This window comes from Sylvia atricapilla, chromosome 2 (genome assembly GCF_009819655.1).
Source record: "Sylvia atricapilla isolate bSylAtr1 chromosome 2, bSylAtr1.pri, whole genome shotgun sequence".
Taxonomy (NCBI): domain Eukaryota; kingdom Metazoa; phylum Chordata; class Aves; order Passeriformes; family Sylviidae; genus Sylvia; species Sylvia atricapilla.
In genome coordinates, this window is record NC_089141.1 from 114,258,123 (window position 1) to 114,284,281 (window position 26,159).

At 52.5% G+C, this 26,159-nt stretch overlaps 2 protein-coding genes across 2 annotated transcripts in view; one reads left to right on the plus strand and one right to left on the minus strand.

Annotated features, from left to right (window-relative positions):
• LOC136358251 (runt-related transcription factor 1) overlaps nt 1-26,159 on the plus strand; it is a 101,246-nt gene that overhangs the window by 66,165 nt on the left and 8,922 nt on the right. The window contains exon 5 of the mRNA XM_066314227.1: nt 24,711-24,872. Within this exon, the coding sequence (XP_066170324.1) occupies nt 24,711-24,872 (162 nt within the window). The remainder of the gene's footprint in view (nt 1-24,710; nt 24,873-26,159) is intronic.
• Nucleotides 1-26,159, minus strand: part of RRM1 (ribonucleotide reductase catalytic subunit M1) — a 516,096-nt gene that overhangs the window by 40,451 nt on the left and 449,486 nt on the right. The gene's annotated exons all lie outside the window — the stretch shown is intronic.

Below are 26,159 nucleotides of genomic sequence, written 5' to 3' on the forward strand. Positions count from 1 at the left end.
TGATTTATGGTGTGTGTGTGTCTTAAGCCTTCAGTTGCGGAGTCTCTGGCTGGCTGCAGTGGGATTAGGGCAGGGTTTGGAGGGTGTTTGCAGCTCCGGGAGCTGGCGCTGATACCGGGGCTCCTGGCGCTGAGTCAAGCCCAATCTCACACCTGTCTGAGACAATGAGAGCCTTGTTGTACTCATCTGCACCAAAGGCTGTCATCCCGCTTCTTTGTTCCTGTTGGAAGGAGGAAAAAATATAAATAAAAATAAAAAATGAAGGGAGGACCGAGGGAGCGCCGTCTCCTCATGGGATGGAGCACATCCCTCTTTTCCCAGTGGGAAAATGTATTTACAGGCCTGGAGGGAGAGATGGGGAGAGGTTGTGTGCAAGGGATGGAGCGACAGGACAAAGGGGGACGGCTGAGGACTGAGCAGGTTTAGAACAAATCTCAGATATTTGCCTTGGTTGTGCCTCTTTGCCCCCGTGGTCTGCCTTCAGCCACTCCTCATCCTCCAGTTCTGCAGCACAGAAGTCTCAGAGGAGCACCCTGTGGAGGCTGGAATGGTTGAGAACCTTCTCCTGCCCTTTCTGTCTTGTCATTCCTGGTGCTGAGCCAGGGGCAGAGGGAGGCAGGGAGTGCACTCCTGTCCTGGGAAGGGTTTTCCATTTATTCTGTTCTCGTAGGAAGGAGCTGGAGCCCCAGGAGGGGCTGAGGGAGCTGGGAAGGGGCTGAGCCTGGAGAAAAGGAGGCTCAGGGGGGAGCTGGTGGCTCTGCACAAGTCCCTGCCAGGAGGGGACAGCCGGGGGGGTCGGGCTCTGCTCCCAGGGCACAGGGACAGGAGCAGAGGGAACGGCCTCAGGCTGGCCCAGGGGAGGCTCAGCTCGGCCAGCAGCAGGAATTTCCCCATGGAAAGGGTGCTCAGGCCTTGGCACTGCCCAGGGAGCTTTGGAGTGCCCATCCCTGCAGGTGTCCCCTGGAGGTGGCACTCAGGGTGACACTGGGCACAGCTGGGACTCGATGATTTTGCAGATCTTTCCCAACCCAAACAACCCTGGCATACTCTGCCTGTGGCATTCCTGCTACAACCTCCATCCTTTGCCCCAAAACATCTCCTTGAGCAGCCAAGTTCAGGAGGGGAGGAGCAGAGTGAGGCTCTTCTACCCTGCAGCGAGATATAAATTATCAGAACTGGAGAAAAAAAACCAAAACCCGTAACTTTTTGCTGCCCTGAGTGGCCCAGCCCAGGCTGTGCCCTTACACCTTGCTGGGAGAGGAGCACGGAGGGTTCACTCTGCCAGGAGCGAGCACAAAGAAGAAATGGCAAAGCTCCTGCTGGCAGCACTTGCACACCTCTCTTGGAGCACCCTGGGGTGAGAAAGGCAGACAGGAGCTCCGTGTTTTTGATGTTTATCTGCTCCAAAGCTCGCTGCCAGTCCAGCAGTGGCCACTCTCCAGCAGGACTGGCTCCTTCAGCCTTCCCAAACAGCGTTTCTGCCTCGGGGTCTGAACCCTTACAACACCGCCCCGGGAAATTGTCTGGTTTTGCCTCTTCGTGCCTCACCCTGGGCTCATCTGGAGCTTCAGAGTGGCTCGGAGAGAGGGTGAGGATGAGGAGGAGCTGCTGGAGCACAGCACCTTCCCCATTTAATTCCTTGGCACCAGGTGCCAGGGCTCCTCCAAAATCATTTTGGGATCACGGTGGGGGAAGAAGTGAGTAATGCAGCATCTTAATTGAAACAGATGAAAGAGCTGCACAAATAAACAAAAAGGGATGGGTTGTTTTTGGGTTTTGTTTTGGTTTTTTGTTTTTTTTTGGGGGGGAGTTTTTTTGGTGGTTTTGTTTGTTTGTTTGGTTGGGGTTTTTTGGGTTTTTTTGTGTTTTTTTTTAATGTGGTTTTGTTGCTCTGGAGGCCTTCGAATATGAACAACTGCAAAACAACACCAGCAAATATATAATTCTGGATGAATTCAAACTAATAGTTTCCAAATGTTGCTGGGTTCTTTTTTTTTTTTAAATTGTGGAAATGCAGATAGTTTTAAAAAAATTAAATTCAGTAATAATAAGAATTCAATTTTTTTGAAGTTTTTCCCTCCTGACCGAATCACCAATACAATCAACAGTCACCTTGGGATTTTGCCACTGCGCTGGATTTTTACATTAAACATAAAAAACATCTGCCCTTAGCCCCATTTAAATAATATTTGCTTACGTATCAAGATTATGTTTAGCTTTGAGATGGTTTCTGAAACGGGAAAAAAAAAAGTTCCTTTTACTCACAGTGATGACTTGGGGCTCTCCTTGCCACAGCTGCCCAGAACTGCTCTGCTCAGCACTTTGGGGGCAGCTCAAATGTGCTCAGCCCAGTTTCTAAAAACTTCCTGATGCCTCAGAGGTTCAGAATTGCGAAGGGAGAACAAGAATTTTACAGGATATTTTGGGGCAGACGGGCTGGTCATGAGGTTGTGTTTGAAAAGAGATTTTTTAGCAAGCTGGACTTTCCAAATCCAGAAGTTTCTGGGAGTTAAAGGTCAGGTTTTGGTATCTAAAGGTCAGTTTTGAAGTTGTTTAAGACAGAAAGTGAAACTCCTATTTGTATAAAAACCTCCATCAAAGAAATCTTCCCCAGCCTGGCAAAACAACAGCACTTTGTTGGTTAAGACTGGGAATTACTGTATTTCTTCCACACCGGGACATTTTGCAACATTTGACGTGTGTTGACACTTCTGTTCTCTCCAGGATTACAACTTTCCTTCCAGGCTGTTATTCCTCACTCCACCCTCAGCGGCTCACACCTCCCTGCACACAAACCAGGAATCAGGAGAGGGATGGAAGGACACGAAATTTAAGGAAGAAGGAGCAGGGATTGTCCCTCTGTGACACCTCCAGGGCTGCGTCCAGTTGTGGCTCCTGCAGGAGAGCCCTGGAGGGGCTGGAGCGTGTCCAGGGCAGGAGCTGGGGAAGGGGCTGGAGCCCCAGGAGGGGCTGAGGGAGCTGGGAAGGGGCTGAGCCTGGAGAAAAGGAGGCTCAGGGGGGAGCTGGTGGCTCTGCACAAGTCCCTGCCAGGAGGGGACAGCCGGGGGGGTCGGGCTCTGCTCCCAGGGCACAGGGACAGGAGCAGAGGGAACGGCCTCAGGCTGGCCCAGGGGAGGCTCAGCTCGGCCAGCAGCAGGAATTTCCCCATGGAAAGGGTGCTCAGGCCTTGGCACTGCCCAGGGAGCTTTGGAGTGCCCATCCCTGCAGGTGTCCCCTGGAGGTGGCACTCAGAGCTCTGGGCTGGGGACAAGGTGGGCACAGGGGCGACTCTCTGGGCTGGGAGGGCTTTTCCAGCCCCAGGGATCCTGGGATTCTGTGTGGTTGTCCCAGGTTCCCCACAGGAAAAGCTCCAGGAGAAGGAGCAGGGACGTGTCCAGGACTTGGGACACCAGCAGCTGTCCCCAGGTATCAGTGACAGACAGCTCAGGTGAATCCCCTTTTCAGTCCCTGTTTCCCTGCCCCGAGTTCTCTGATGCAGAGTCTGGTCCAGAGCATTTCTGGGTGCTCCCTGAGCATTCCCAGCCCTCCAATTGCTTTTTCAGGGCTGTCACTTTTGCCACCTTGCTTTGGGGTGACACTGAAGGGATTCTGCGTGGGTCGATTTGATTTTCTTCACTTTGTCACCTTCAGAAACATCAGAGAGAAACACTTTGACCCTCAAAGCTCTTCTTGCTCCACTCCTCTTCAGATTTAGAACGAGTTTGTTCTGAGCAGGGAAAGCACCCAAAGAGCAGCTGGAGCTGTTCCAGGAGGGATTGAGGGGGGATTTTAGGGCCAGGCTCTGCCCCCAGAGGGTTCAGGCACTGCCCAGGCTCCCCAGGGAATGGGCACTGCCAGAGCTCCAGGAGCCTTTGGACACCCAGGGGTGCCCAGGGGGATTGTTGGGGCTCTGGGCAGGGATTGATGATCCTGTGGGTTTATTCCCACTCAGGATATTCCAGGATTCCATGAAATGCAGAGGACATTTCCATGTGTCCAGCAGAGCTGAGCTGGACCCGGTGCGTGTCTTGAACCCTGAGCCCACAGTTGCTGAAGAAGTTGAACACAGGGATGAGTCCCTTCCTCCAGTCCTTCTGCCCTTGGCTGTGTCCCTGCAGTCCCCCTGCTCCAGGGTGGCTCAGGGGACAGTTCCTGCTGCCACCTCCCGTGGCCAGGGGCAGGCTGGAAGGGGGCTGCTGCATTCCTCAGCTGCTCTCCAAGCGCCAAGGGATTTGGAAGAGGAAGAAAAGCATTTCTTCAGTATTTTAAATGGATTTCTGGCCTGAATGGCCCTGACAAGGCACTGAGCTGGGGCTTTCAGCACCTCCTCCTGGGCTCGGCTCATTTTCCATCTGGGTTGTGCAGATCTCCTCAAATCAGCCTGAGAGTTTCAGGCAGCAGATCCCTCGGGAGAGTTTTCTACAAGTCTGGTTTAGTTCAGGACCACAACGAGCAGCAGCTCCTCAGTCACCTTTTACAGCACAACCTGTGCGTGGTTCTGAGTCAAAGTGTCTGCACAAAGAGATGTTCCCTGTCTGGAGAAGACCTTACCTCCCCTTGTAAATCAAAGCTGCACTCTGGAGAGAGGTTTCCTCCAGCAGCGTTTCTCTCAAGGTGACCTCAGCCGTTCAAGTCTGAAGGTTGCATTTGATATGTCACTTACTTCCTCAGTCAAATGAGCCAGGGTGTCTTTAGATCATCAGAGATCTGCTCATTACCAAAAAGTTGTTTTTAATCCTGATCTGTGATGGGGATTTAAAAGAATCCGAGCAGATTTTTTTTTCGTTTGCCGTCCTGAAGAAGGGTTTGGGGGGTGACTGGGTGCCCCTGGATGAATCCTCCTTTATTAGTGTGTTTGCTTTCTTCTGAGCACACGGGATGGCACCATGAAAGTGGAAATGGCTGTCATCTTCAAAGGCCTCTTTTATACTGACAAAACTTCACCTTACCCACTCGTATTAATAATCTATTGCCATCCTAATTAGTTCACATCAAGGTCAGTGTTTGGTGGGGGATGAAATGACTGTAAGCTCCAGAGAGCAGGTTTTTCTTCCACTGCTTTCATGCTGGAAAAGAGGAGAGAGCAGTGAAAGTGGGAAAGAAGAGATGGATGAGGGCTTTTTGTTTATCTCTGGGCTAAAGGACTTGGATATGGAGTAGTTAGTTCATTGGGAGCAATCTGGGAGACAACTGAGGCCACGCTGTGTTCACTCCTTTATCACCCAGTGAACTGCAGAAACTCCTTCATTCAACCCTCCTTTCCTTTCTGGCAACAATTTTCCAGTGGGAATCAAACATCCAAGGGCTTTTCAGCCTCGGGTTTGTCCTGAAATACAGACACAGAGCTGGAAATGTTTTCCTGGGACAGGAACTCGTGAGTTCCCAGAGCTGCCCCTGGATCCCTGGCAGTGCCCAAGGCCAGGTTGGACACTGGGGCTTGGAGCACCTGGGACAGTGGGAGGTGTCCCTGCCCATGGCAGGGGTGGGATGGGATGAGTTTTAAGGTCTGGGCTCCAGGAGATCAGAACACCCTCACAGGAGCAGCAGGGTCGGGTCCAGCCAATGGCTTTGGAAACTTTGCCCAAAAGGGAAAAGTGCAGCTTTGGCACCACAACATAAGAAGGATTTAAAGCTCTTGGAGTGTCCAAAGGAGTGACATGAGGATGGGGAAAGTTCTGGAGGGGCCACGTGAGGAGAGGTTGAGGGAATTTGGATTGTCCAGCTGGAGCAGAGGGGGCTGAGGTGAGACTTCATTGGGATTGCAGCTCTGATCTCTGCTCCTGGGACCTGACAGCACTCAGAGAGGGGCTGGAGCTGTTCCAGGAGGGATTGAGGGGGGATTTTAGGGCCAGGCTCTGCCCCCAGAGGGTTCAGGCACTGCCCAGGCTCCCCAGGGAATGGGCACTGCCAGAGCTCCAGGAGCCTTTGGACACCCAGGGATGCCCAGGGGGATTGTTGGGGCTCTGGGCAGGGATTGACGATCCTGTGGGTTTATTCCCGCTCAGGATATTCCAGGATTCCATGCTTTAATCACCAGTCTGCAAACAGTGACTCAGTGTGACTTCCAGGTGCTGGCTCAGGGAATCTCCCTCCATTTCCTTTAGTCTTGCTTCATCCCATGAAAGAGAAACTTGTGAGGTGTAACCGGGCTGGGATTCGTTTCACTGAGCTCCAGCCATCTGTGCGTTGCGCGTCTGTGTCTGACACAGCCATGGGGTATCTCTGCCATCGAGGAGAAAAAAAAACCAGCTGTTCCTGGGCTGTGATTCACCCTCCTGGCTCGGCTGGGATGTCTCCCTAAGGGTGAAACAACTGGAACCCCACAAGTGCGTGCTCTGCCCTGCTGGCAGCGGAGTCTGCCGTCTAGACAGGCAGCTCCGAGCTCGGCGTGGAGCTCTCCGGTGGGCTGGATCCCGCAGACAGCCTCATTAGCCTCCCAACTCAATTAACAGCAGTGTCTGTGCTTCCAGGGCATCGTTCCCCCGCGCGGGGTTTTACCTGAGCTCTGCTGTTTCCTTCGGGGAGAGCTCGGCACGGGAATTCAGCAGCACAAAGCAGATGAAATCTCCCCCCCCAAGGTGCTGAACTCTCCCTGCCGGGGTGACACCGGGTGATTCTGTGACTCAGCCCGAGCTTTGCCCTCCCCGTGCTCCTGCTCCAGACCGGGATTTGCAGGAATTCCTCGTGGGGCAGCGCAGGGAGCGAGGAATCCATCAGCTGGGGAGGAATTCCCGGAGCTGCAGCGGCTCGGGGAGAGCCCCTGGAGCAGCTGGAGGCCAGGGAGGGCACTGGGGGACAGGAATTGTCACCTGGCAGGGATTGGCACTGGGGGACAGGAACTGTTACCTGGCAGGGACTGCCACTGCTGGGGCAGTTGTCACCTGGCAGGGATTGGCACTGCTGGGGCAGGAATTGTCACCTGGCAGGAGTTGGCACCTGGCAGGGATTGGCACTGGGGGACAGGAACTGTCACCTGGCAGGGATTGGCACCGCTGGGACAGGAATTGTCACCTGGCAATGATTGAAAGAGGTGGGACAGGAATTGTCACCTGGCAGTGAATGACACAGGTGGGACAGGAATTGTCACCTGGTAACGATTGAAAGAGATGGGACAGGAATTGTCACCTGGCAAGGATTGGCACTGAGGGACAGGAATTGTCACCTGGCAGAGATTGCCACTGCTGGGGCAGGAGTTGTCACTTGGCAGGGATTGGCACCAGTGGGGCAGGAGTTGTCACCTGGGCAGGGATTGGCACTGCTGGGGCAGGAGTTGTCACCTGGGCAGGGATTGGCACTGAGGGACAGGAATTGTCACCTGGCAGGGACCGCCACTGCTGGGGCAGGAGTTGTCACCTGGCAATGATTGACACAGGTGGGACAGGAATTGTCATCTGGCAATGATTGAAAGAGGTGGGACAGGAATTGTCCCCTGGGCAGGGATTGGCACTGCGGGACAGGAGTTGTCACTTGGCAATAATTGACACTGCTGGGACAGGAGTTGTCACTTGGCACGGATTGGCACTGAGGGACAGGAATTGTCACCGGGCAGGGACTGCCACTGCTGGGGCAGGAGTTGTCACCTGGGCAGGGATTGGCACTGCTGGACAGGAGTTGTCACTGGCACCGGGGGAAGCTCCCACAGGTGATTCCCCTCCAGATGGGAGAGATCAGATTTCTCCCTGCGGCTTCACGGGGACAACAAAGGAGCGGTGACCTCTCCTGGAGGTGCCATCCCCTTGTCCCTGCGCCCTCCCAGCAGCGAGTGTCACCTCCCAGGAGGGGCACAGCGGGGCCAGCGGTGACATCAGCCTGTGCTGTGTCTGGCCTTGGGGACAAACCCCCGGATAGGGCAGGACACTGCAGCTACACAGAATCCCGAGGAGCCGGGCGAGGTCAAGGTCGAATTCTTTCTGATTTCCATTCCTATCCCGGGATGGCGCTGGGAGGAAGGAGGTGGGACGGAATCTCCCTGTTGAACAAATACCTGCGGCTCCCCGGGGCTGAGTCACAGCTGCGAGACAAAGAACAATGCGCCTTGAAGGGGCCAAGGTGCGCTCTTTGTCGCAGAGCGGCGGTGACCGAGCGCAGGGATGGAGCACGGCTCGTGGTCCTCCGGAGCACTCGGTGTACCCACCTTCTGCGGCAGCACAAACCGGGATTGGGAAATCCCAGCGCTTCCTACCGCTGGAGTTGATAGGGTTTGGTTTTTTTGGGCTTTTTTTTTATTATTATTTTTTAGGGGATCCCATGGAATGCTGCTCGTTTTTTAGGGTGCATTTAAAGCTCCAAGCGGCTCTTTCAGGCAGCATTAACCTTGAGGGATACACATTCCCCTCTTTCATCCCCGAAATATCCACAATTATTTTTATTTTTTCCTGCTGCTTTAAATATCCTCTCCAAGTATCTCGCTTTCGCTGCAGCACCAACTTTATTGACATGGATGTGAGGAGACTGAAGGAAAATTTTTAAATTTTTTTTTCCTCCTTCCCCGGCAGCTCTTTCTAAAGAAAAGCTGGTGGAAAAGTCCTCACCAGCACAGCTACAGCAGCCTCACCCCCTCGTTTGAAAGGTTTCTGCTCGAGGCTGATGTTCGTGTCCTTAATCTCAGGAGAAGCGTGGAGGAACTCCCTCATTCCCCATCCCAAAGGATTTTTTTTATTTTTTGAGTCTCCAAAACTCCTCCAGCCTCCTCACTCCTCCACAGAACTCCAGGAACAGTGAAATAAAAGGAAAGGGGACGCTGAAGGGGGAGATCCCTGCCAAAGATCCTTTTTTCGGGGATTTGGGAGCCTCTCCCAGCCCAAATCCCGCAGCCACGCGTGTCTGTCACTGTCATTCTCAGCCACACGGCTCCTGTCACCAGCCTCAAAGGAGGGAACAGGGAACGCTCCCCTCCTCGAAATTCCCAGTGGAAAAAAAGAAAAATAATAACCTTTAGGAAAACTTTCCCCCGGGGGGCGACAAAACTTCCAGCCACAGGCTGGCCCCTGGAGCGGAGGGGGAATCATCCCGCAAAAACCAAGGAGCCGCGGGTGGAATTTACACTTCGCTCGGGGATTTTACAATTCTCTCGGTAATTTTCCAGCTCCGGAGCGTGTCCCAGCGCCGAGAGGGCTGAGAATGCCAGCCTTGTGCGGCCGCTGCCCTGCCCACCACGGCCTCGGAAAGTCCCCCCTTATTTCTGCTAATGACTAATTGCTTCAGCCGCCGGGATTGCCGCACCTTTTTAATTTTTTTAATTTTTATTTTTATTTTTATTTTTATTTCCCTGATTTTTTTGTGGTTCTCGTTGCTCCACCAGGAGCTGCCGGGCTTGGAAAACCAGTGGGGAGAGAGGCAGAGCCACGAGGTGATAAAAACAGCAGGGAAAAGCTAAACTGGGATTATTTTTTTAATTTCTTTTTTTTTTTTTTGGCATCCTTTCTGCCGAGCACGAAAGTACACGGCGTGTCTCTGTGCTCACAGGTCATTTCCTCGATTAGGCAAGAGAGCTCCGTGAATGAACAAGCCCAGTCAAGACCGCTCCTGCCTCGCTCTCCGAAAGGAAAGGCAAAAACGACACCGGGAGAAGTTTCCCTTAGGAAAAGATTAGCAAATCCCACCAGGGAACAGAGCGGGGGGAAAGAGGGATAAATCCCGACCTCAAAAAAACTTTTCAGGGCGATTTCGGAGCTGGGGTTTGGCAGCTCTGCCCCAGCCCGTGCCCGCTGTCAGCTGCTGCCTCTCCCATTCCGGGCAGGAATTGAGGAGCCAATTTTGGGGTTGGTTTTTTTTTTGGTTTTTTTTTTTTGAGTGTGACTGACAGAGAAAAACCTGGCAGCGGTTTCGCAATTCCCGCGGCCGTGCCGAGGATGGGGCAGGGGGTTGAGGTTAATGATGAATTAGTGGTTAATGATGCGCTCAGCGCTCGGGGCTGTCTGTCCGCGCCGTCTTTCCTCGTCGTGGCCGGGCTGAAATGGCACTCGGAGGAGTGACTGGTCCTTGTGGGAGGTTTTCTGGGCGGGTGGTGGGGGTTTGGAGCGGGCAGGTGGGATTTGGGAGGCGGAGAGGAGAGGGAGGGCAGGCAGCCGGGCAGGAGGGGAGGTGGGAGTGAGGGGGATGAAGGTGAGAGTGAGGGGGATGAAGGCAGGGATGAAAGGAGGATGAAGGTGGGAATGAGAAGGGGAGGAAGGCAGCAATGAGGAGGATGAAGGGAATGAGAAGGGGATGAAGGTGGGAGTGAGAAGGGGATGAATGTGGCAGTGAGAAGGAGGGAAGGAAATGAGAGGATGAAGGCACCAGTGAGAGGGGGATGGATGTGGCAATGAGAGGAGGATGAAGGCGGCTGTGAGGAGGATGAAGGCAGCAGTCAGAGGAGGATGAAGGAAGGAGTCAGAGAATGATGAAGGCAGCAGTGAGGAGGATGAAGGCTGCAGTCAGAGGAGGGTGAAGGAAGGAGTCAGAAGGGGATGAAGGCAGCAGTCAGAGGAGGATGAAGGCAGCAGTCAGGAGGATGAAGGCAGCAGTCAGAGGAGGATGAAGGAAGGAGTCAGAGGAGGATGAAGGAAGGAGTCAGAAGGGAATGAAGGCAGCAATGAGGAGGATGAAGGCGGCAGTGAGGAGGATGAAGGCAGCAGTCAGAGAGGGATGAAGGCAGCAGCCAGAGGAGGATGAAGGCAGCAGTCAGAGAGGGATGAAGGCAGCAGCCTGGCCCATCCCCAGATGTACCTGCTCCCATCCCGCTGCTGCCTCCCGCAGCTCCTCACCTCATCCCGGCAGCGCCCTCGGAGCAGCAGCAGCGACACTGGTGTCACCCGCGGTGACACACCGAGCTCTCCCTGCCCTCCACACCATTTCCCTGGCAGCTCCCGGCATCTGCCGTGGATCCGGAGCTTTGCACGCCGAGTTTTTTCTGCTCAGGACACACAAACCTTTCGGGTTTTTGCTTTCGGCCGGCGCGGTGTGGGTGCTTTGTTATATCGAAATAGGGAGGGGATTTTTTTTTTTTTTTTTTGGTGGGACCTCAAGGAAAAATCTGACCTGGGGTTTATGAATCACCTGCTGAAAATTGCTGGTTTGTGTGGTTTGTGGTTTACTAGGGCCTGGCAGGATGACACCGATTTTGGAGAGATCTTTTAGTTTTTCCAAGAGAAATTGTGGTTTCCCCATCGCTGGCAGTGGCCAAGGCCAGGATGGACGCTGGGACAGTGGAAGGTGTCCCTGCCATGGATGGGCTTTGGGGTTCCTCCATCCCAAACCAGTCCGGGATTTTGGGATTCCATGAGGGGCACAGCCGTGCCTCCTCCAAAAAAGGATCACATGGAATCACCATCCCAGGAACTTCTATGTCTCAGTGATTTCTACATCTTCTGGTTTGGGGGAAGTTTTCTGGATCTCCTGGGAGAGCTCAGGAGTTGTGCTGTGCTTTTCACAGAGCCCTGTATCACCCATGCTTCCTGATTTGCTGAAAATACTTGGTTAAGTTAAAAACCCAATTTTTTTGCTTGCATTAAAGGCTATTTCTTATTTGCACTAGTTATTTGAAATTTAGTTATAATTAGTACATGAAACCCCACTGCCGGTTTTTTCCTTGCTTTTTATTGCACAGTTTTAAGCCAGTCGTTTCATTGTGATTTTTTTTTTCAGGACACCTATTTAGCGATTTAAACGCATTTATTCTTCCTCACCACGTTTAAATTGAAATAAGCCTCGATATCCCAACAGTCCAAGTGTATTGACAGGCCACAAAACACAGCAAATAATAACTCACTTTTTAGAATAACCTGCATTCTTGACTTGGTGCATCACATCTCGTGCTGCGTGAAGGGAATTCTTACAACCAGAGATTGAGCTGGATTGTGAGGGACCTTAAATCCCATCTCTTTCCCTGCCCCGAGCACCATTCAGGGGATCAGGTTGCTCTGAGTCCTGTCCTTGGCTCTCAGAAACCGCTTTGGAGCCAAACTTGTGGCCCCTTCCCTGCCAGGGCTGTGTGGGCAAGGATGGATTCGGGTCCTGGCAGATCGCCCTGGGCTGTGAGGATGAGGAAGGGCTGCGAGGATGAGGAAGGACTGCAGGGACCATCCAAGGAGACGCTGAGAGGAGAATTTGGATTGTCCAGCTGGAGGAGAGGAAAGGGAGAGACTCGCTCAGATTGCAGCTCCTCAAAGGAGCTCCATCTCTGCTCCCTGTGACCTTACAGCATCCAGAGACCGGCTGGAGCTGTGCCAGGAGGGATTGAGGGGGGATTTTAGGGCCAGGCTCTGCCCCCAGAGGGTTCAGGCACTGCCCAGGCTCCCCAGGGAATGGGCACTGCCAGAGCTCCAGGAGCCTTTGGACACCCAGGGATGCCCAGGGGGATTGTTGGGGCTCTGGGCAGGGACTGGAACATCCCAGTGGGTTTATTCCCACTCAGGACATTCCATCATCCCATGCCCCCTCCTGTGCATCCCTCTCTTGGACACCCCTGAAGCCTCAGGGATGCATTTTTAGGCAATTCCCGGTCAGGAACAAGCAGGAGCCGTTCCCAGAGCGCTGTAAGGGCTCCGGGAGCCGCAGCTCGGGATTTTGGGGAGGTTTCAGGGGTGTTTTGAGGGAGTTCAGGAGGGATTTGGGGCATTTCAGGGGTGTTTTGGGAGTGTCTATGGGGGTTTGAGGGAGTTCAGGAGGGTTTGGGGGTGTTCAGGGATGTTTTGGAGGAGTTCAGGAGGGGTCTGAGACAGTTCAGGGGTGTTTTAGGGGGGGTCCACGGGGGGTTTGAGGGGGTTCAGAGGTGGTTTTGGGGGAGCTCAGAAGGGTTCTGGGGTGTTCAGGGATGTTTTGGGGGCTTCCACGGGGGTTTGAGAGGCTTCAGGGTGGTTTTGGGAGGCTCAGGAGGTTTTGGGGGGGGGGGGCTCAGGGATGTTTTGGAGGAGCTCAGGAGGGGTCTGGAGCAGTTCAGGGGTGTTTTGGGGGGGTCCACGGGGGTTTGAGGGGGTTCAGGGGTGGTTTTGGGGGCTCAGGGATGTTTTGGGAGGTTCAGGAGGGGTCTGGGGCAGTTCAGGGATGTTTTGGGGGGTCTACAGGGGGTTGAGGGGGTTCAGAGGTGGTTTTGGGGGAGCTCAGGGGTGTTTTGGGGGAGCTCAGAAGGGGTCTGGGGTGTTCAGGGATGTTTTGGGGGCTTCCACGGGGGTCTGAGAGGCTTCAGGGTGGTTTTGGGAGGCTCAGGAGGTTTTTGGGGGGGCTCAGGGATGTTTTGGGAGGTTCAGGAGGGGTCTGGGGCAGTTCAGGGGTGTTTTGGGGAGGTCCACGGGGGTTTGAGGGGTGTTCAGGGTTTTTTTGGGGGAGCTCAGAAGGGGTCTGGGGCAGTTCAGGGGTGTTTTGGGGGGTCTACAGGGGGTTGAGGGGGTTCAGGGGTGGTTTTGGGGGGCTCAGGAGGGTCCTGAGATTTTGGGGAGATTTTGGGGAGATTTTGGGGTGGCTGCCCGGAGCGTTGGCGCCACCCAGCGGCCACAGCGCGCAACTGCCCCTGGCCGGGCACAGCTGGGGCAGCGAACATCTGGCAGAACATCTGGAAAAACAGCTGGAAAAGCAGCCGGGAACGCGCGAAGGACCCCGAGAGGGTGGGGGAGGACCCGCTCTCGGTAGTTTTTTTTGGGTTTTTTTGCGCCCCGTCCCTCCCTGCCCACAGAGCGCGCTCGGTGAGATGGTTCCAGGGTTGCGCAACATCTGCACGGGTTAATTACAGCTGTTAATTACAGCTGCCGGAGAACGCGGCGATTTCGGGGCAGTAAAACAAGCCGGAGCAGGAAAGATGGTTCAAGAGTCGGCGTTTAATGGGGTGTCAGGCGGGAGGGAAGGGGACGGGGAGAGCTCGTGACTGCAGGAGAGGTGTGAATTATTGCACCACAATTCTGGCCCTGCAGGGCTTGGGTGCAATTAGGAGCTGTTGTCATGTTCGAAATGCCTTTTCTCACACCATTAAAACAACAAAAACCCAGAAATGGAAAGTAATCGTTGCTGGGAGGACTGAGCACCAACTTCGCTGGTTTTGGGGTATTTTGAGCTGCTTTTCAATGATTTGGGGGATCCTGTTTGGCTTGTGTGGACTCAAAACTCTTGAAGTTGTTTCCCCGTGTTGAAGCAGCGCTCCCTGGAAATCTCTTCAAAGATATTCCAAGTTGGGAAGCAAGTCCCGTTTATTTGCAGCAGATTTTCACCAGATTAACTTCAACCACTTCAGTTTCCCGTGCCAAGCTACCAACTCCTGAGCCCTCTTTATTTGGGAAGCAGGAAAGGCTTTGTTGCTTTTTTTAGGTGTTCAATTCCAATCCATTCTGGTTTAATTTGGGGGGAAACCTGAAAACTGAAGGAAAGCAGATCTCCCCAAAACAAAATGTCGTTTGAGGCCCTTGATCCAGGCAGCTGGAAATGCAAACCTCGACTTTACTGAGAGCTGGGTCTTGGTACTGAAACTGGGCCGTAAAAATGCGATTCCAGGGATGGTTTTCTCCACTTCTTATTAAAAACCTGGGAGGGGGGCGCCTGGGGTTATCAGCACAACCTGCTTTCATGTGTGCACATCTATAATTCACTATATTAACATCCCTCGGTGGAGTGCAGCTCCTTAACCAGTCTGATGGCAAAAAGGGAATCTTTAAGGGCGGATTCAGGGAGGGGGAATGCAGGTAGCAAGACAGAAAATTGATTCGCTGTTTGAGCCTTCACTTAAGACAGACTTAATGGGATGAGGAGATTAATAAAGGAGGTCTCTGGGGCTGCTGACTCCGTTTTAGGGACCCCAGAGGTCAAGGTAACAGGAAATGGATGAGGCAGGTCAGGCACTTCCAGGATTTTTGTGGATGTCCTTGCAGAGATTTTACTTCATTATTTGATTTTTAGTCAAGATGCTGCACTGGTGTTTTTTTCCTTCTGGGGTGCATGGGGATGGGCATTCCCAGCGGGTCAGGGCTGACCCTGCCCCTGTGCCCAGCCCTGGGGGCACCTCTGGGTGCTGTGCCCAGCCCTGGCTCCTCAGCCCAGCAGGGACAGGAGCTCCTGGAGCTGAGGAAGGGCCTGGAGCATCTCCGTGCCCAGGAGAGGCTGAGGGAGCTGGGGCTGCTCAGCCTGGAGAGGAGCCCCAGGGAGAGGGGCCCTCGGTGTCCCTGGGTGTCCCTGGGTGTCCCCATGTCTGTCCCCAGGTGTCCTTGGGTGTCCTTGGATGTCCCCTCTCTGTCTCTGAGTGTCCCTGTCTGTCCCTGAGTGACCCCATGTGTTCCTGTCTGTCCCTGTGTTTTGCTGTCTGTCCCTGTGTGTCCCCATGTCTGTCCCTGTGTCCCATGTCTGTCCCCGTGTCCCCATGTCTGTCCCTGTGTCCCCATGTCTGTCCCCGTGTCCCATGTCTGTCCCTGTGTGTCCCCATGTCTGTCTCTGTGTCCCCATGTCTGTCCCCATGTCTATCCCTGTGTCCCCGTGTCTGTCCCTGTGTCCCCATGTCTGTCCCCATGTCTGTCCCCGTGTCCCATGTCTGTCCCTGTGTCCCCATGTCTGTCCCCATGTCTATCCCTGTGTCCCCATGTCTGTCCCTGTGTCCCATGTCTGTCCCCGTGTCCCCATGTCTGTCCCCATGTCTGTCCCTGTGTGTCCCCATGTCTGTCCCTGTGTCCCCATGGCTGTCCCTGTGTCCCCATGGCTGTCCCTGTGTCCCCATGGCTGTCCCTGTGTCCCATGCCTGTCCCTGTGTGCAGGGAGCACAGAGCAGCCCCAGGCTCTGCTCCAGGCCCAGCGATGTCCCCAGAGCCCCGGGCAGGGCTGAGCCCAGCAATTCCCCTGAAATCCTGCCCTGGGCAGTGCCCAGCCCTGAGCAGATTGTCCCCAGGGGCTGTGGGGGCTCCTCCCTGGGGACACCCCACAATATCCACAATCCCAGAGCGCTGGGGTGACCCCCTGGGGTCCCTCACCCACCCCGGGGTCCTCATTTTTGTAGTATTTAAAAGAAAGGAACCAGATTTAAATCCACTCTTAGTGTTTGGTAAACCTGGGACAAAATCTTCCTTCCTCCATCTTTTCATGAATCTTCTTACTGGTGTCTGTGGGATTCTGGAATTCTGGGGTTTTGGGATTCCAGGATTCTGGGATTCTGAGATTCCAGGATTATGGAGTTCTGGGATTCCAGGATTATGGGATTCTGAGATTCCAGGATTATGGAGTTCTGGGATTCCAGGATTATGGGATTCTGGAATTCTGAGATTCCAGGATGCTGGATTGCAAGATTCTGGGATTCTAGGATTCTGGGATTCTGGAATTCCAGGAATTCTGAGATTTCAGGATTCTTGAATTCTTGAATTCTGAGATTCCAGGATTCTTGAATCCTTGAATTCCGGGATTCCAGGATTTTGGGATTCTGGAATTCCAGGATTCCAGGATGCAGCTGAGCAGAGCCCTAGAAAAGAAGGTGACAGGAACCTGGCAGGGCACAGCCAGGGCTCCCCGGGCAGGAGGACGGGATGAGGCAGTTTCCATCCCTTGGCTGGGATTTTGTGTTGGAATTCCAGTCCTGGAATTCCTGCACTCCTGAAATCCATGGGCTGCCTGCTGAAATCAGGGAGCAATGAGTGAACTCACCCCATTTCAGAACCCAAACCTGCAATGTCACCCCAGCCCAGGCTCACTCTGGGGATCCTTTGGGGTGTTTATTTTGATGCCACCATGGAGAGTGAATTCCCTCCTGTCCCTCCCTGTGACCTTTAATAAACTCTGACCATAAATTAACAATTTAGGATGATGCTGCAATTCAAAACACGACAGGTTTTTGCTCCTCCTGAAGCCTATTTAATGCAGTTGGATGTTGCTTTTTTACCAGCATGAGTCAACTGATTTCACTTGGAAGGAAGGCTGCCTGAGGAAAAAGAAATAAATTAAATATTAATAACATCTGAATTTGAACTTATTACTCAGCAGAAAAATCTAACTTCAATCTGCAACTTCACCAGCGAGCTTTTGGAAAGTTGGGGGGGGTATTTTTGTATAAATCCTGCCTTGTAAACAGATGGGACAAACAAAATGTAAAACTCATCCCCCTAAAGAACAACAAAAGAATATTTTCCAGATGGGTTTTCTGATGGGAGATCAAAGTCCTCATCCCAGACTTGGGAAGTTTCCCTTCCTTGCTGGTATCAGTTTTATCTGCATGCAGATCATCCAGCATTTGTTGGTTTATTTTCAATAAAGGCAATTATCTTAAATTAGCTACAGGAGGATGCTCTTAAAGGTGAAGAAAATAGAGAAGATTTTACTAAAAATAGGAGGGAAAAGAATCTGAGGTCCCCTAAATGTCCTGCATGACAATTTGTTGGCTCCAAGAGCTGTGAGAACACAGCTCCAAAGACTAAGGAGGAAATTTCCACAGTAAATTTTAATTTGGTTTTCCCTCTCTTGTCTTCTGGTGTTTGAGCATGGGGTGGATCTTAAAGGCTGGTGATCTTAAAGGTCTCTTCCAACTGAGTGATTGTGTGTGTGACAGTGTGTGTGTGACTGTGTATATGATTGTGTGTGTGACTGTGTGTGACTGTGTGTGTGATTGTGTGTGTGTGACCGTGTGTGTGTGACTGTGTGTGTGACTGTGTGTGTGACTGTGTGTGACTGTGTCTGTGTGTGACTGTGTGTGTGACTGTGTGTGACTGTGTGACTGTGTGACTGTGTGTGACTGTGTGTGTGACTGTGTGTGTGACCGTGTGTGACTGTGTGTGTGACTGTGTGTGTGACTGTGTGTGTGACTGTGTGTGTGTGACAGTGTGTGACTGTGTGTGACTGTGTGTGGGACCGTGTGTGACCGTGTGTGACTGTGTGTGTGACTGTGTGTGTGACTGTGTGTGTGTGACTGTGTGTGACTGTGTGTGTGACTGTGTGTGTGACTGTGTGTGACTGTGTGTGTGACTGTGTGTGTGACTGTGTGACTGTGTGTGTGACTGTGTGTGACTGTGTGTGACTGTGTGTGTGACTGTGTGTGTGTGACTGTGTGACTGTGTGACTGTGTGTGTGACTGTGTCTGACTGTGTGTGTGTGACTGTGTGTGTGACTGTGTGTGACTGTGTGTGACTGTGTGTGTGACTGTGTGTGTGACTGTGTGTGTGACTGTGTGTGTGACTGTGTGACTGTGTGTGACTGTGTGTGTGACTGTGTGTGTGACTGTGTGTGACTGTGTGACTGTGTGTGACTGTGTGTGTGACTGTGTGTGACTGTGTGTGTGACTGTGTGACTGTGTGTGACTGTGTGTGTGACTGTGTGTGACTGTGTGACTGTGTGTGTGACTGTGTGTGTGACTGTGTGTGACTGTGTGTGACTGTGTGTGTGACTGTGTGACTGTGTGTGACTGTGTGTGTGACTGTGTGTGACTGTGTGACTGTGTGTGACTGTGTGTGCGACTGTGTGTGACTGTGTGTGTGACTGTGTGTGTGACTGTGTGTGTGACTGTGTGTGTGTGACTGTGTGTGTGACTGTGTGTGTGTGACCGTGTGTGACTGTGTGTGTGACTGTGTGTGTGACTGTGTGTGTGACTGTGTGTGTGTGACTGTGTGTGACTGTGTGTGTGACTGTGTCTGTGTGTGACTGTGTGTGTGACTGTGTGTGACTGTGTGTGTGTGACTGTGTGTGTGACTGTGTGTGACTGTGTGTGTGACTGTGTGTGACTGTGTGTGACTGTGTGTGACTGTGTGTGTGACTGTGTGTGACTGTGTGTGATCGTGTGTGACTGTGTGTGTGACTGTGTGAGTGTGTGTGTGACTGTGTGTGACTGTGTGTGTGACTGTGTGTGTGTGACTGTGTGTGTGTGACTGTGTGTGTGACTGTGTGTGTGTGACTGTGTGTGACTGTGTGTGTGACTGTGTGTGTGACTGTGTGTGACTGTGTGTGACTGTGTGTGTGACTGTGTGTGTGACTGTGTGTGTGTGACTGTGTGTGTGTGACTGTGTGTGACTGTGTGTGTGACTGTGTGTGTGACTGTGTGTGTGTGACTGTGTCTGTGTGTGACTGTGTGTGTGACTGTGTGTGACTGTGTGTGTGTGACTGTGTGTGTGACTGTGTGTGACTGTGTGTGTGTGGCTGTGTGTGACTGTGTGTGTGACTGTGTGTGTGACTGTGTCTGTGTGTGACTGTGTGTGACTGTGTGTGTGACTGTGTGTGACTGTGTGTGTGTGACTGTGTGTGACTGTGTGTGTGACTGTGTGTGACTGTGTGTGACTGTGTGTGATCGTGTGTGACTGTGTGTGTGACTGTGTGAGTGTGTGTGTGACTGTGTGTGACTGTGTGTGTGACTGTGTGTGACTGTGTGTGTGACCGTGTGTGACTGTGTGTGACTGTGTGTGTGACTGTGTGTGTGTGACTGTGTGTGTGACTGTGTGACTGTGTGACTGTGTGTGTGACTGTGTGTGACTGTGTGTGTGACTGTGTGTGTGTGACTGTGTGTGTGACTGTGTGACTGTGTGTGTGTGTGACTGTGTGTGACTGTGTGTGTGACTGTGTGTGTGACTGTGTGTGTGACTGTGTGTGTGTGACTGTGTGTGTGACTGTGTGACTGTGTGTGTGTGTGACTGTGTGTGACTGTGTGTGTGACTGTGTGTGTGACTGTGTGTGTGACTGTGTGACTGTGTGTGTGACTGTGTGTGTGACTGTGTGTGTGTGACTGTGTGTGACTGTGTGTGACTGTGTGTGTGACTGTGTGTGTGACTGTGTCTGTGTGTGACTGTGTGTGTGACTGTGTGTGACTGTGTGTGATCGTGTGTGACTGTGTGTGTGACTGTGTGAGTGTGTGTGTGACTGTGTGTGACTGTGTGTGACTGTGTGTGTGACTGTGTGTGACTGTGTGTGTGTGACTGTGTGTGTGTGACTGTGTGTGACTGTGTGTGTGACTGTGTGTGACTGTGTCTGTGTGTGACTGTGTGTGTGACTGTGTGTGACTGTGTGTGATCGTGTGTGACTGTGTGTGTGACTGTGTGAGTGTGTGTGTGACTGTGTGTGACTGTGTGTGACTGTGTGTGACTGTGTGTGGGACTGTGTGTGACTGTGTGTGATCGTGTGTGACTGTGTGTGTGACTGTGTGAGTGTGTGTGTGACTGTGTGTGACTGTGTGTGTGACTGTGTGTGTGACTGTGTGTGTGTGACTGTGTGTGTGACTGTGTAACTGTGTGTGTGACTGTGTGTGTGACTGTGTGTGATTGTGTGTGACTGTGTGTGTGACTGTGTGAGTGTGTGTGTGACTGTGTGTGACTGTGTGTGTGACTGTGTGTGTGACTGTGTGTGTGACTGTGTGTGTGACTGTGTGTGTGACTGTGTGTGACTGTGTGTGACTGTGTGTGATCGTGTGTGACTGTGTGTGTGACTGTGTGAGTGTGTGTGTGACTGTGTGTGACTGTGTGTGTGACTGTGTGTGTGTGACTGTGTGTGTGTGACTGTGTGTGTGACTGTGTGTGTGTGACTGTGTGTGACTGTGTGTGTGACTGTGTGTGTGACTGTGTGTGACTGTGTGTGACTGTGTGTGTGACTGTGTGTGTGACTGTGTGTGTGTGACTGTGTGTGTGTGACTGTGTGTGACTGTGTGTGTGACTGTGTGTGTGACTGTGTGTGTGACTGTGTCTGTGTGTGACTGTGTGTGTGACTGTGTGTGACTGTGTGTGACTGTGTGTGTGACTGTGTGTGACTGTGTGTGTGACCGTGTGTGACTGTGTGTGACTGTGTGTGTGACTGTGTGTGTGTGACTGTGTGTGTGACTGTGTGACTGTGTGACTGTGTGTGTGACTGTGTGTGACTGTGTGTGTGACTGTGTGTGTGTGACTGTGTGTGTGACTGTGTGACTGTGTGTGTGTGTGACTGTGTGTGACTGTGTGTGTGACTGTGTGTGTGACTGTGTGTGTGACTGTGTGTGTGTGACTGTGTGTGTGACTGTGTGACTGTGTGTGTGTGTGACTGTGTGTGACTGTGTGTGTGACTGTGTGTGTGACTGTGTGTGTGACTGTGTGTGTGACTGTGTGTGTGACTGTGTGACTGTGTGACTGTGTGTGACTGTGTGTGACTGTGTGTGTGTGACTGTGTGTGACTGTGTGTGACAGTGTGTGTGACTGTGTGTGTGACTGTGTCTGTGTGTGACTGTGTGTGTGACTGTGTGTGACTGTGTGTGATCGTGTGTGACTGTGTGTGTGACTGTGTGAGTGTGTGTGTGACTGTGTGTGACTGTGTGTGACTGTGTGTGTGACTGTGTGTGACTGTGTGTGATCGTGTGTGACTGTGTGTGTGTGACTGTGTGTGTGACTGTGTGTGTGTGACTGTGTGTGACTGTGTGTGACTGTGTGTGTGACTGTGTGTGACTGTGTGTGTGTGACTGTGTGTGTGTGACTGTGTGTGACTGTGTGTGTGACTGTGTGTGACTGTGTCTGTGTGTGACTGTGTGTGTGACTGTGTGTGACTGTGTGTGATCGTGTGTGACTGTGTGTGTGACTGTGTGAGTGTGTGTGTGACTGTGTGTGACTGTGTGTGACTGTGTGTGACTGTGTGTGGGACTGTGTGTGACTGTGTGTGATCGTGTGTGACTGTGTGTGTGACTGTGTGAGTGTGTGTGTGACTGTGTGTGACTGTGTGTGTGACTGTGTGTGTGACTGTGTGTGTGTGACTGTGTGTGTGACTGTGTAACTGTGTGTGTGACTGTGTGTGTGACTGTGTGTGATTGTGTGTGACTGTGTGTGTGACTGTGTGAGTGTGTGTGTGACTGTGTGTGACTGTGTGTGTGACTGTGTGTGTGACTGTGTGTGTGACTGTGTGTGACTGTGTGTGACTGTGTGTGATCGTGTGTGACTGTGTGTGTGACTGTGTGTGACTGTGTGTGTGACTGTGTGTGTGACTGTGTGTGACTGTGTGTGTGACTGTGTGTGTGTGACTGTGTGTGTGACTGTGTGTGACTGTGTGTGTGACCGTGTGTGACTGTGTGTGACTGTGTGACTGTGTGTGACTGTGTGTGTGACTGTGTGTGACTGTGTGTGACTGTGTGTGTGACCGTGTGTGACTGTGTGTGACTGTGTGTGTGACTGTGTGTGTGTGACTGTGTGTGTGACTGTGTGACTGTGTGTGTGACTGTGTGTGACTGTGTGTGACTGTGTGTGTGACTGTGTGTGACTGTGTGTGTGTGACTGTGTGTGTGTGACTGTGTGTGTGACTGTGTGACTGTGTGACTGTGTGTGTGACTGTGTGTGTGACTGTGTGTGACTGTGTGTGTGTGACTGTGTGTGTGACTGTGTGTGTGACTGTGTGACTGTGTGTGACTGTGTGTGACTGTGTGTGTGACTGTGTGTGTGACTGTGTGTGTGACTGTGTGACTGTGTGTGACTGTGTGTGACTGTGTGTGACTGTGTGTGTGACTGTGTGTGTGACTGTGTGACTGTGGGTGACTGTGTGTGTGACTGTGTGTGACTGTGTGTGTGACTGTGTGTGTGACTGTGTGTGTGACTGTGTGTGTGACTGTGTGACTGTGTGTGACTGTGTGTGACTGTGTGTGTGACTGTGTGTGTGACTGTGTGTGTGACTGTGTGTGTGACTGTGTGTGTGTGACTGTGTGTGTGTGACTGTGTGTGACTGTGTGTGACTGTGTGTGTGACTGTGTGACTGTGTGTGTGACTGTGTGTGTGACTGTGTGTGTGACTCTGTGTGACTGTGTGTGTGACTGTGTGTGTGTGACTGTGTGTGTGACTGTGTGTGTGTGACTGTGTGTGTGTGACTGTGTGTGACTGTGTGTGTGACTGTGTGTGTGACTGTGTGTGTGACTGTGTGTGACTGTGTGTGTGACTGTGTGTGTGTGACTGTGTGTGTGACTGTGTGTGTGTGACTGTGTGTGTGACTGTGTGTGTGTGACCGTGTGTGACTGTGTGTGACTGTGTGTGTGACTGTGTGTGTGTGACTGTGTGACTGTGTGACTGTGTGTGTGACTGTGTCTGACTGTGTGTGTGTGACTGTGTGTGTGACTGTGTGTGACTGTGTGTGACTGTGTGTGTGACTGAGTGTGACTGTGTGTGTGACTGTGTGTGACTGTGTGTGACTGTGTGTGTGACTGTGTGTGACTGTGTGACTGTGTGTGTGACTGTGTGTGTGACTGTGTGTGTGACTGTGTGTGACTGTGTGTGTGACTGTGTGTGTGACTGAGTGTGACTGTGTGTGTGACTGTGTGTGTGTGACTGTGTGTGTGACTGTGTGTGTGACTGTGTGTGACTGTGTGTGACTGTGTGACTGTGTATGTGACTGTGTGTGACTGTGTGACTGTGTGTGTGACTGTGTGTGTGACTGTGTGTGTGTGACTGTGTGTGTGACTGTGTGTGACTGTGTGTGACTGTGTGTGTGACTGTGTGTGTGACTGTGTGACTGTGTGTGTGACTGTGTGTGACTGTGTGTGTGACTGTGTGACTGAGTGTGACTGTGTGTGACTGTGTGTGACTGTGTGTGACTGTGTGTGTGACTGTGTGTGACTGTGTGACTGTGTGTGTGACTGTGTGTGTGACTGTGTGTGTGACTGTGTGTGACTGTGTGACTGTGTGTGTGTGACTGTGACTGTGTGTGACCGTGTGTGTGTGACTGTGTGACTGTGTGTGTGACTGTGTGTGACTGTGTGTGACTGTGTGTGACTGTGTGTGACTGTGTGTGACTGTGTGTGACTCTGTGTGTGTGACTGTGTGTGTGTGACTGTGTGTGTGACTGTGTGTGACTGTGTGTGTGTGACTGTGTGTGACTGTGTGTGTGACTGTGTGTGTGTGACTGTGTGTGTGACTGTGTGTGACTGTGTGTGACTGTGTGTGTGTGACTGTGTGACTGTGTGTGTGACTGTGTGTGTGTGACTGTGTGTGTGACTGTGTGTGACTGTGTGTGTGACTGTGTGTGACTGTGTGTGTGACTGTGTGTGTGTGACTGTGTGTGACTGTGTGTGTGACTGTGTGTGTGACTGTGTGTGACTGTGTGTGACTGTGTGTGACTGTGTGTGTGACTGTGTGTGTGTGACTGTGTGACTGTGTGACTGAGTGTGACTGTGTGTGTGACTGTGTGTGTGTGACTGTGTGACTGTGTGTGTGACTGTGTGTGTGACTGAGTGTGACTGTGTGTGTGACTGTGTGTGACTGTGTGTGACTCTGTGTGTGTGACTGTGTGACTGTGTGTGACTGTGTGTGACTGTGTGTGTGACTGTGTGTGACTGTGTGTGACTGTGTGTGTGTGACTGTGTGTGACTGTGTGACTGTGTGTGACTGTGTGTGTGACTGTGTGTGTGACTGTGTGTGACTGTGTGACTGTGTGTGACTGTGTGTGTGACTGTGTGTGTGTGACTGAGTGTGACTGTGTGCGTGATCCTGTTTGTGATTCCGTGTGTGATTGTGTGTAACTCTGTGTGCAGTTTTGTGTGTGAGCCTGTGTAACTCCGTGTGTGATTCCGTGTGTAACTCCGTGTGTGGTTCTGTGTGTGATTCTCTGTGTAATTTTTTCTTACCTGCTATTAATGGGAAACAGCAAAAAAAACCCCTCACAATGCAAAACAACACCACAAACAAACAAACTACAAATAAATAAAATAAAATCCAGTGACACTACAGAAACAGCCTCAATTGAACTCCTCCTTCCCAGGGGGATTTACTGCCCTGAAACTCACTCAGTGGGGCCATTCCAGCCTTATTCCCGGCCCAGACTGGCGGGTTGTGTCCTCCAATGAGCCCACGGGGGTGTTTTTGTTGTTGCAGACAGCCGGCAGGTGCAGCCCTCACCGCCCTGGTCCTACGAGCAGTCCTACCAGTACCTGGGCTCCATCGCCACGCCCACCGTGCACCCGGCCACGCCCATCTCACCTGGCCGCGCCGGCGGCATGAGCTCGCTCACGGCAGAGCTCTCCAGCCGCCTCTCAGGTAAGGACACGGCCCCTGGGGACACAGTGACACTCCCCCAGGGGTCTCCTGGTGGCCTCTCCCCACCCCTGTGCTCTCCATGCCAAGGAGACGCTTTCTCAGTGATAAATCTGTGGTCCTGTCCCCACCCCTGCTGTCCCCACACCAAAGGGTCACTTTCCCAGTGGCAAAGTGGTGGCCCTGTCCCCACCCTTGCTGCTCCCATGCTAAGGGGACGCTTCCCTGGTGACAAATTCATGGGCTGTGTTTCCACCCTGGGCTCTCCATGACAAAGGGACACTGCCCTGGTGGCAAATTGGTGGCCCTGTCCCCATCCCTGCTGCCCCCGTGCCAAGGGGACTCTTAATTGGTAACCCTGTCCTAACCCCTGGGTCCTCCATGAGAAAGGGACACTTCCCTGGTGGCAAATTGGTGGCCCTGTTTCCACCCCAGGGTCCTCCATGACAAAAGGACACTCAGTCAGTGACAAACTGGTGGTCCTGTCCCCATCCCTGCTCTCCCCAAGGCAAGGGGACACTTCCCTGGTGGCAAACTGGTGGCCCTGTCCCCATCCCTGCTACTCCCGTGCCAAGGAGACTCTTCCCTGGTCACAAACTGGTGGCCCTGTCCCCATCTCTGAATCCTCCATGACAAAAGGACACTCCCTCGGTGACAAATCTGTGGCCCTGTCCCCACCTCTGGGCTCTCCATGACAAAGGGGCACTCCCCTGGTCACAAACTGGTGGCTCTGTCCCCACCCCTGGGCTCTCCAAGCCAAGGGGACACAGTGACAAACTGGTGGCCCAGGTGCTGCCCCAGCCCTTCAGGAGCTCTCTGGGCAGACTGCTCTGAGGTTTTGGGGGATTTGTGGGAAGAGCAGAGAAATAGAGAATTTTAATAAATGAGCTGCGTGTCGATAAACCAATCAGAGAGTTAGTTAGGTTGAGAAAGAATCCAAAGGTCACAGACTCCAAGCTGTAGCCATTCATGGCCACCTTGGCACCCTGAGTGCCACCTCCAGGTGTCCCTTGGACACCTCCAGGGATGGGCACACTCCAGACCTCCCTGGGCAGCTCTTGCCAAGGCCTGACCACTCTTTCCATGGGGAAATTGCTCCTGGTGTCCACCCTGAATCCCAAACTGGTTTGAAGTGGGAGAAACCTTAAAGCTCATCCTGTTCCCACCCCACTTTTCACTATCCCAGGTTGCTCCTGGGGTTGGGAACCCAACAGAGCATTGTCCAAAAGGAATAAAAACCAAGAAAAGCAGCACTTTGAAGGCGTGGGGAGCAATTAAAATGCTTTAGAT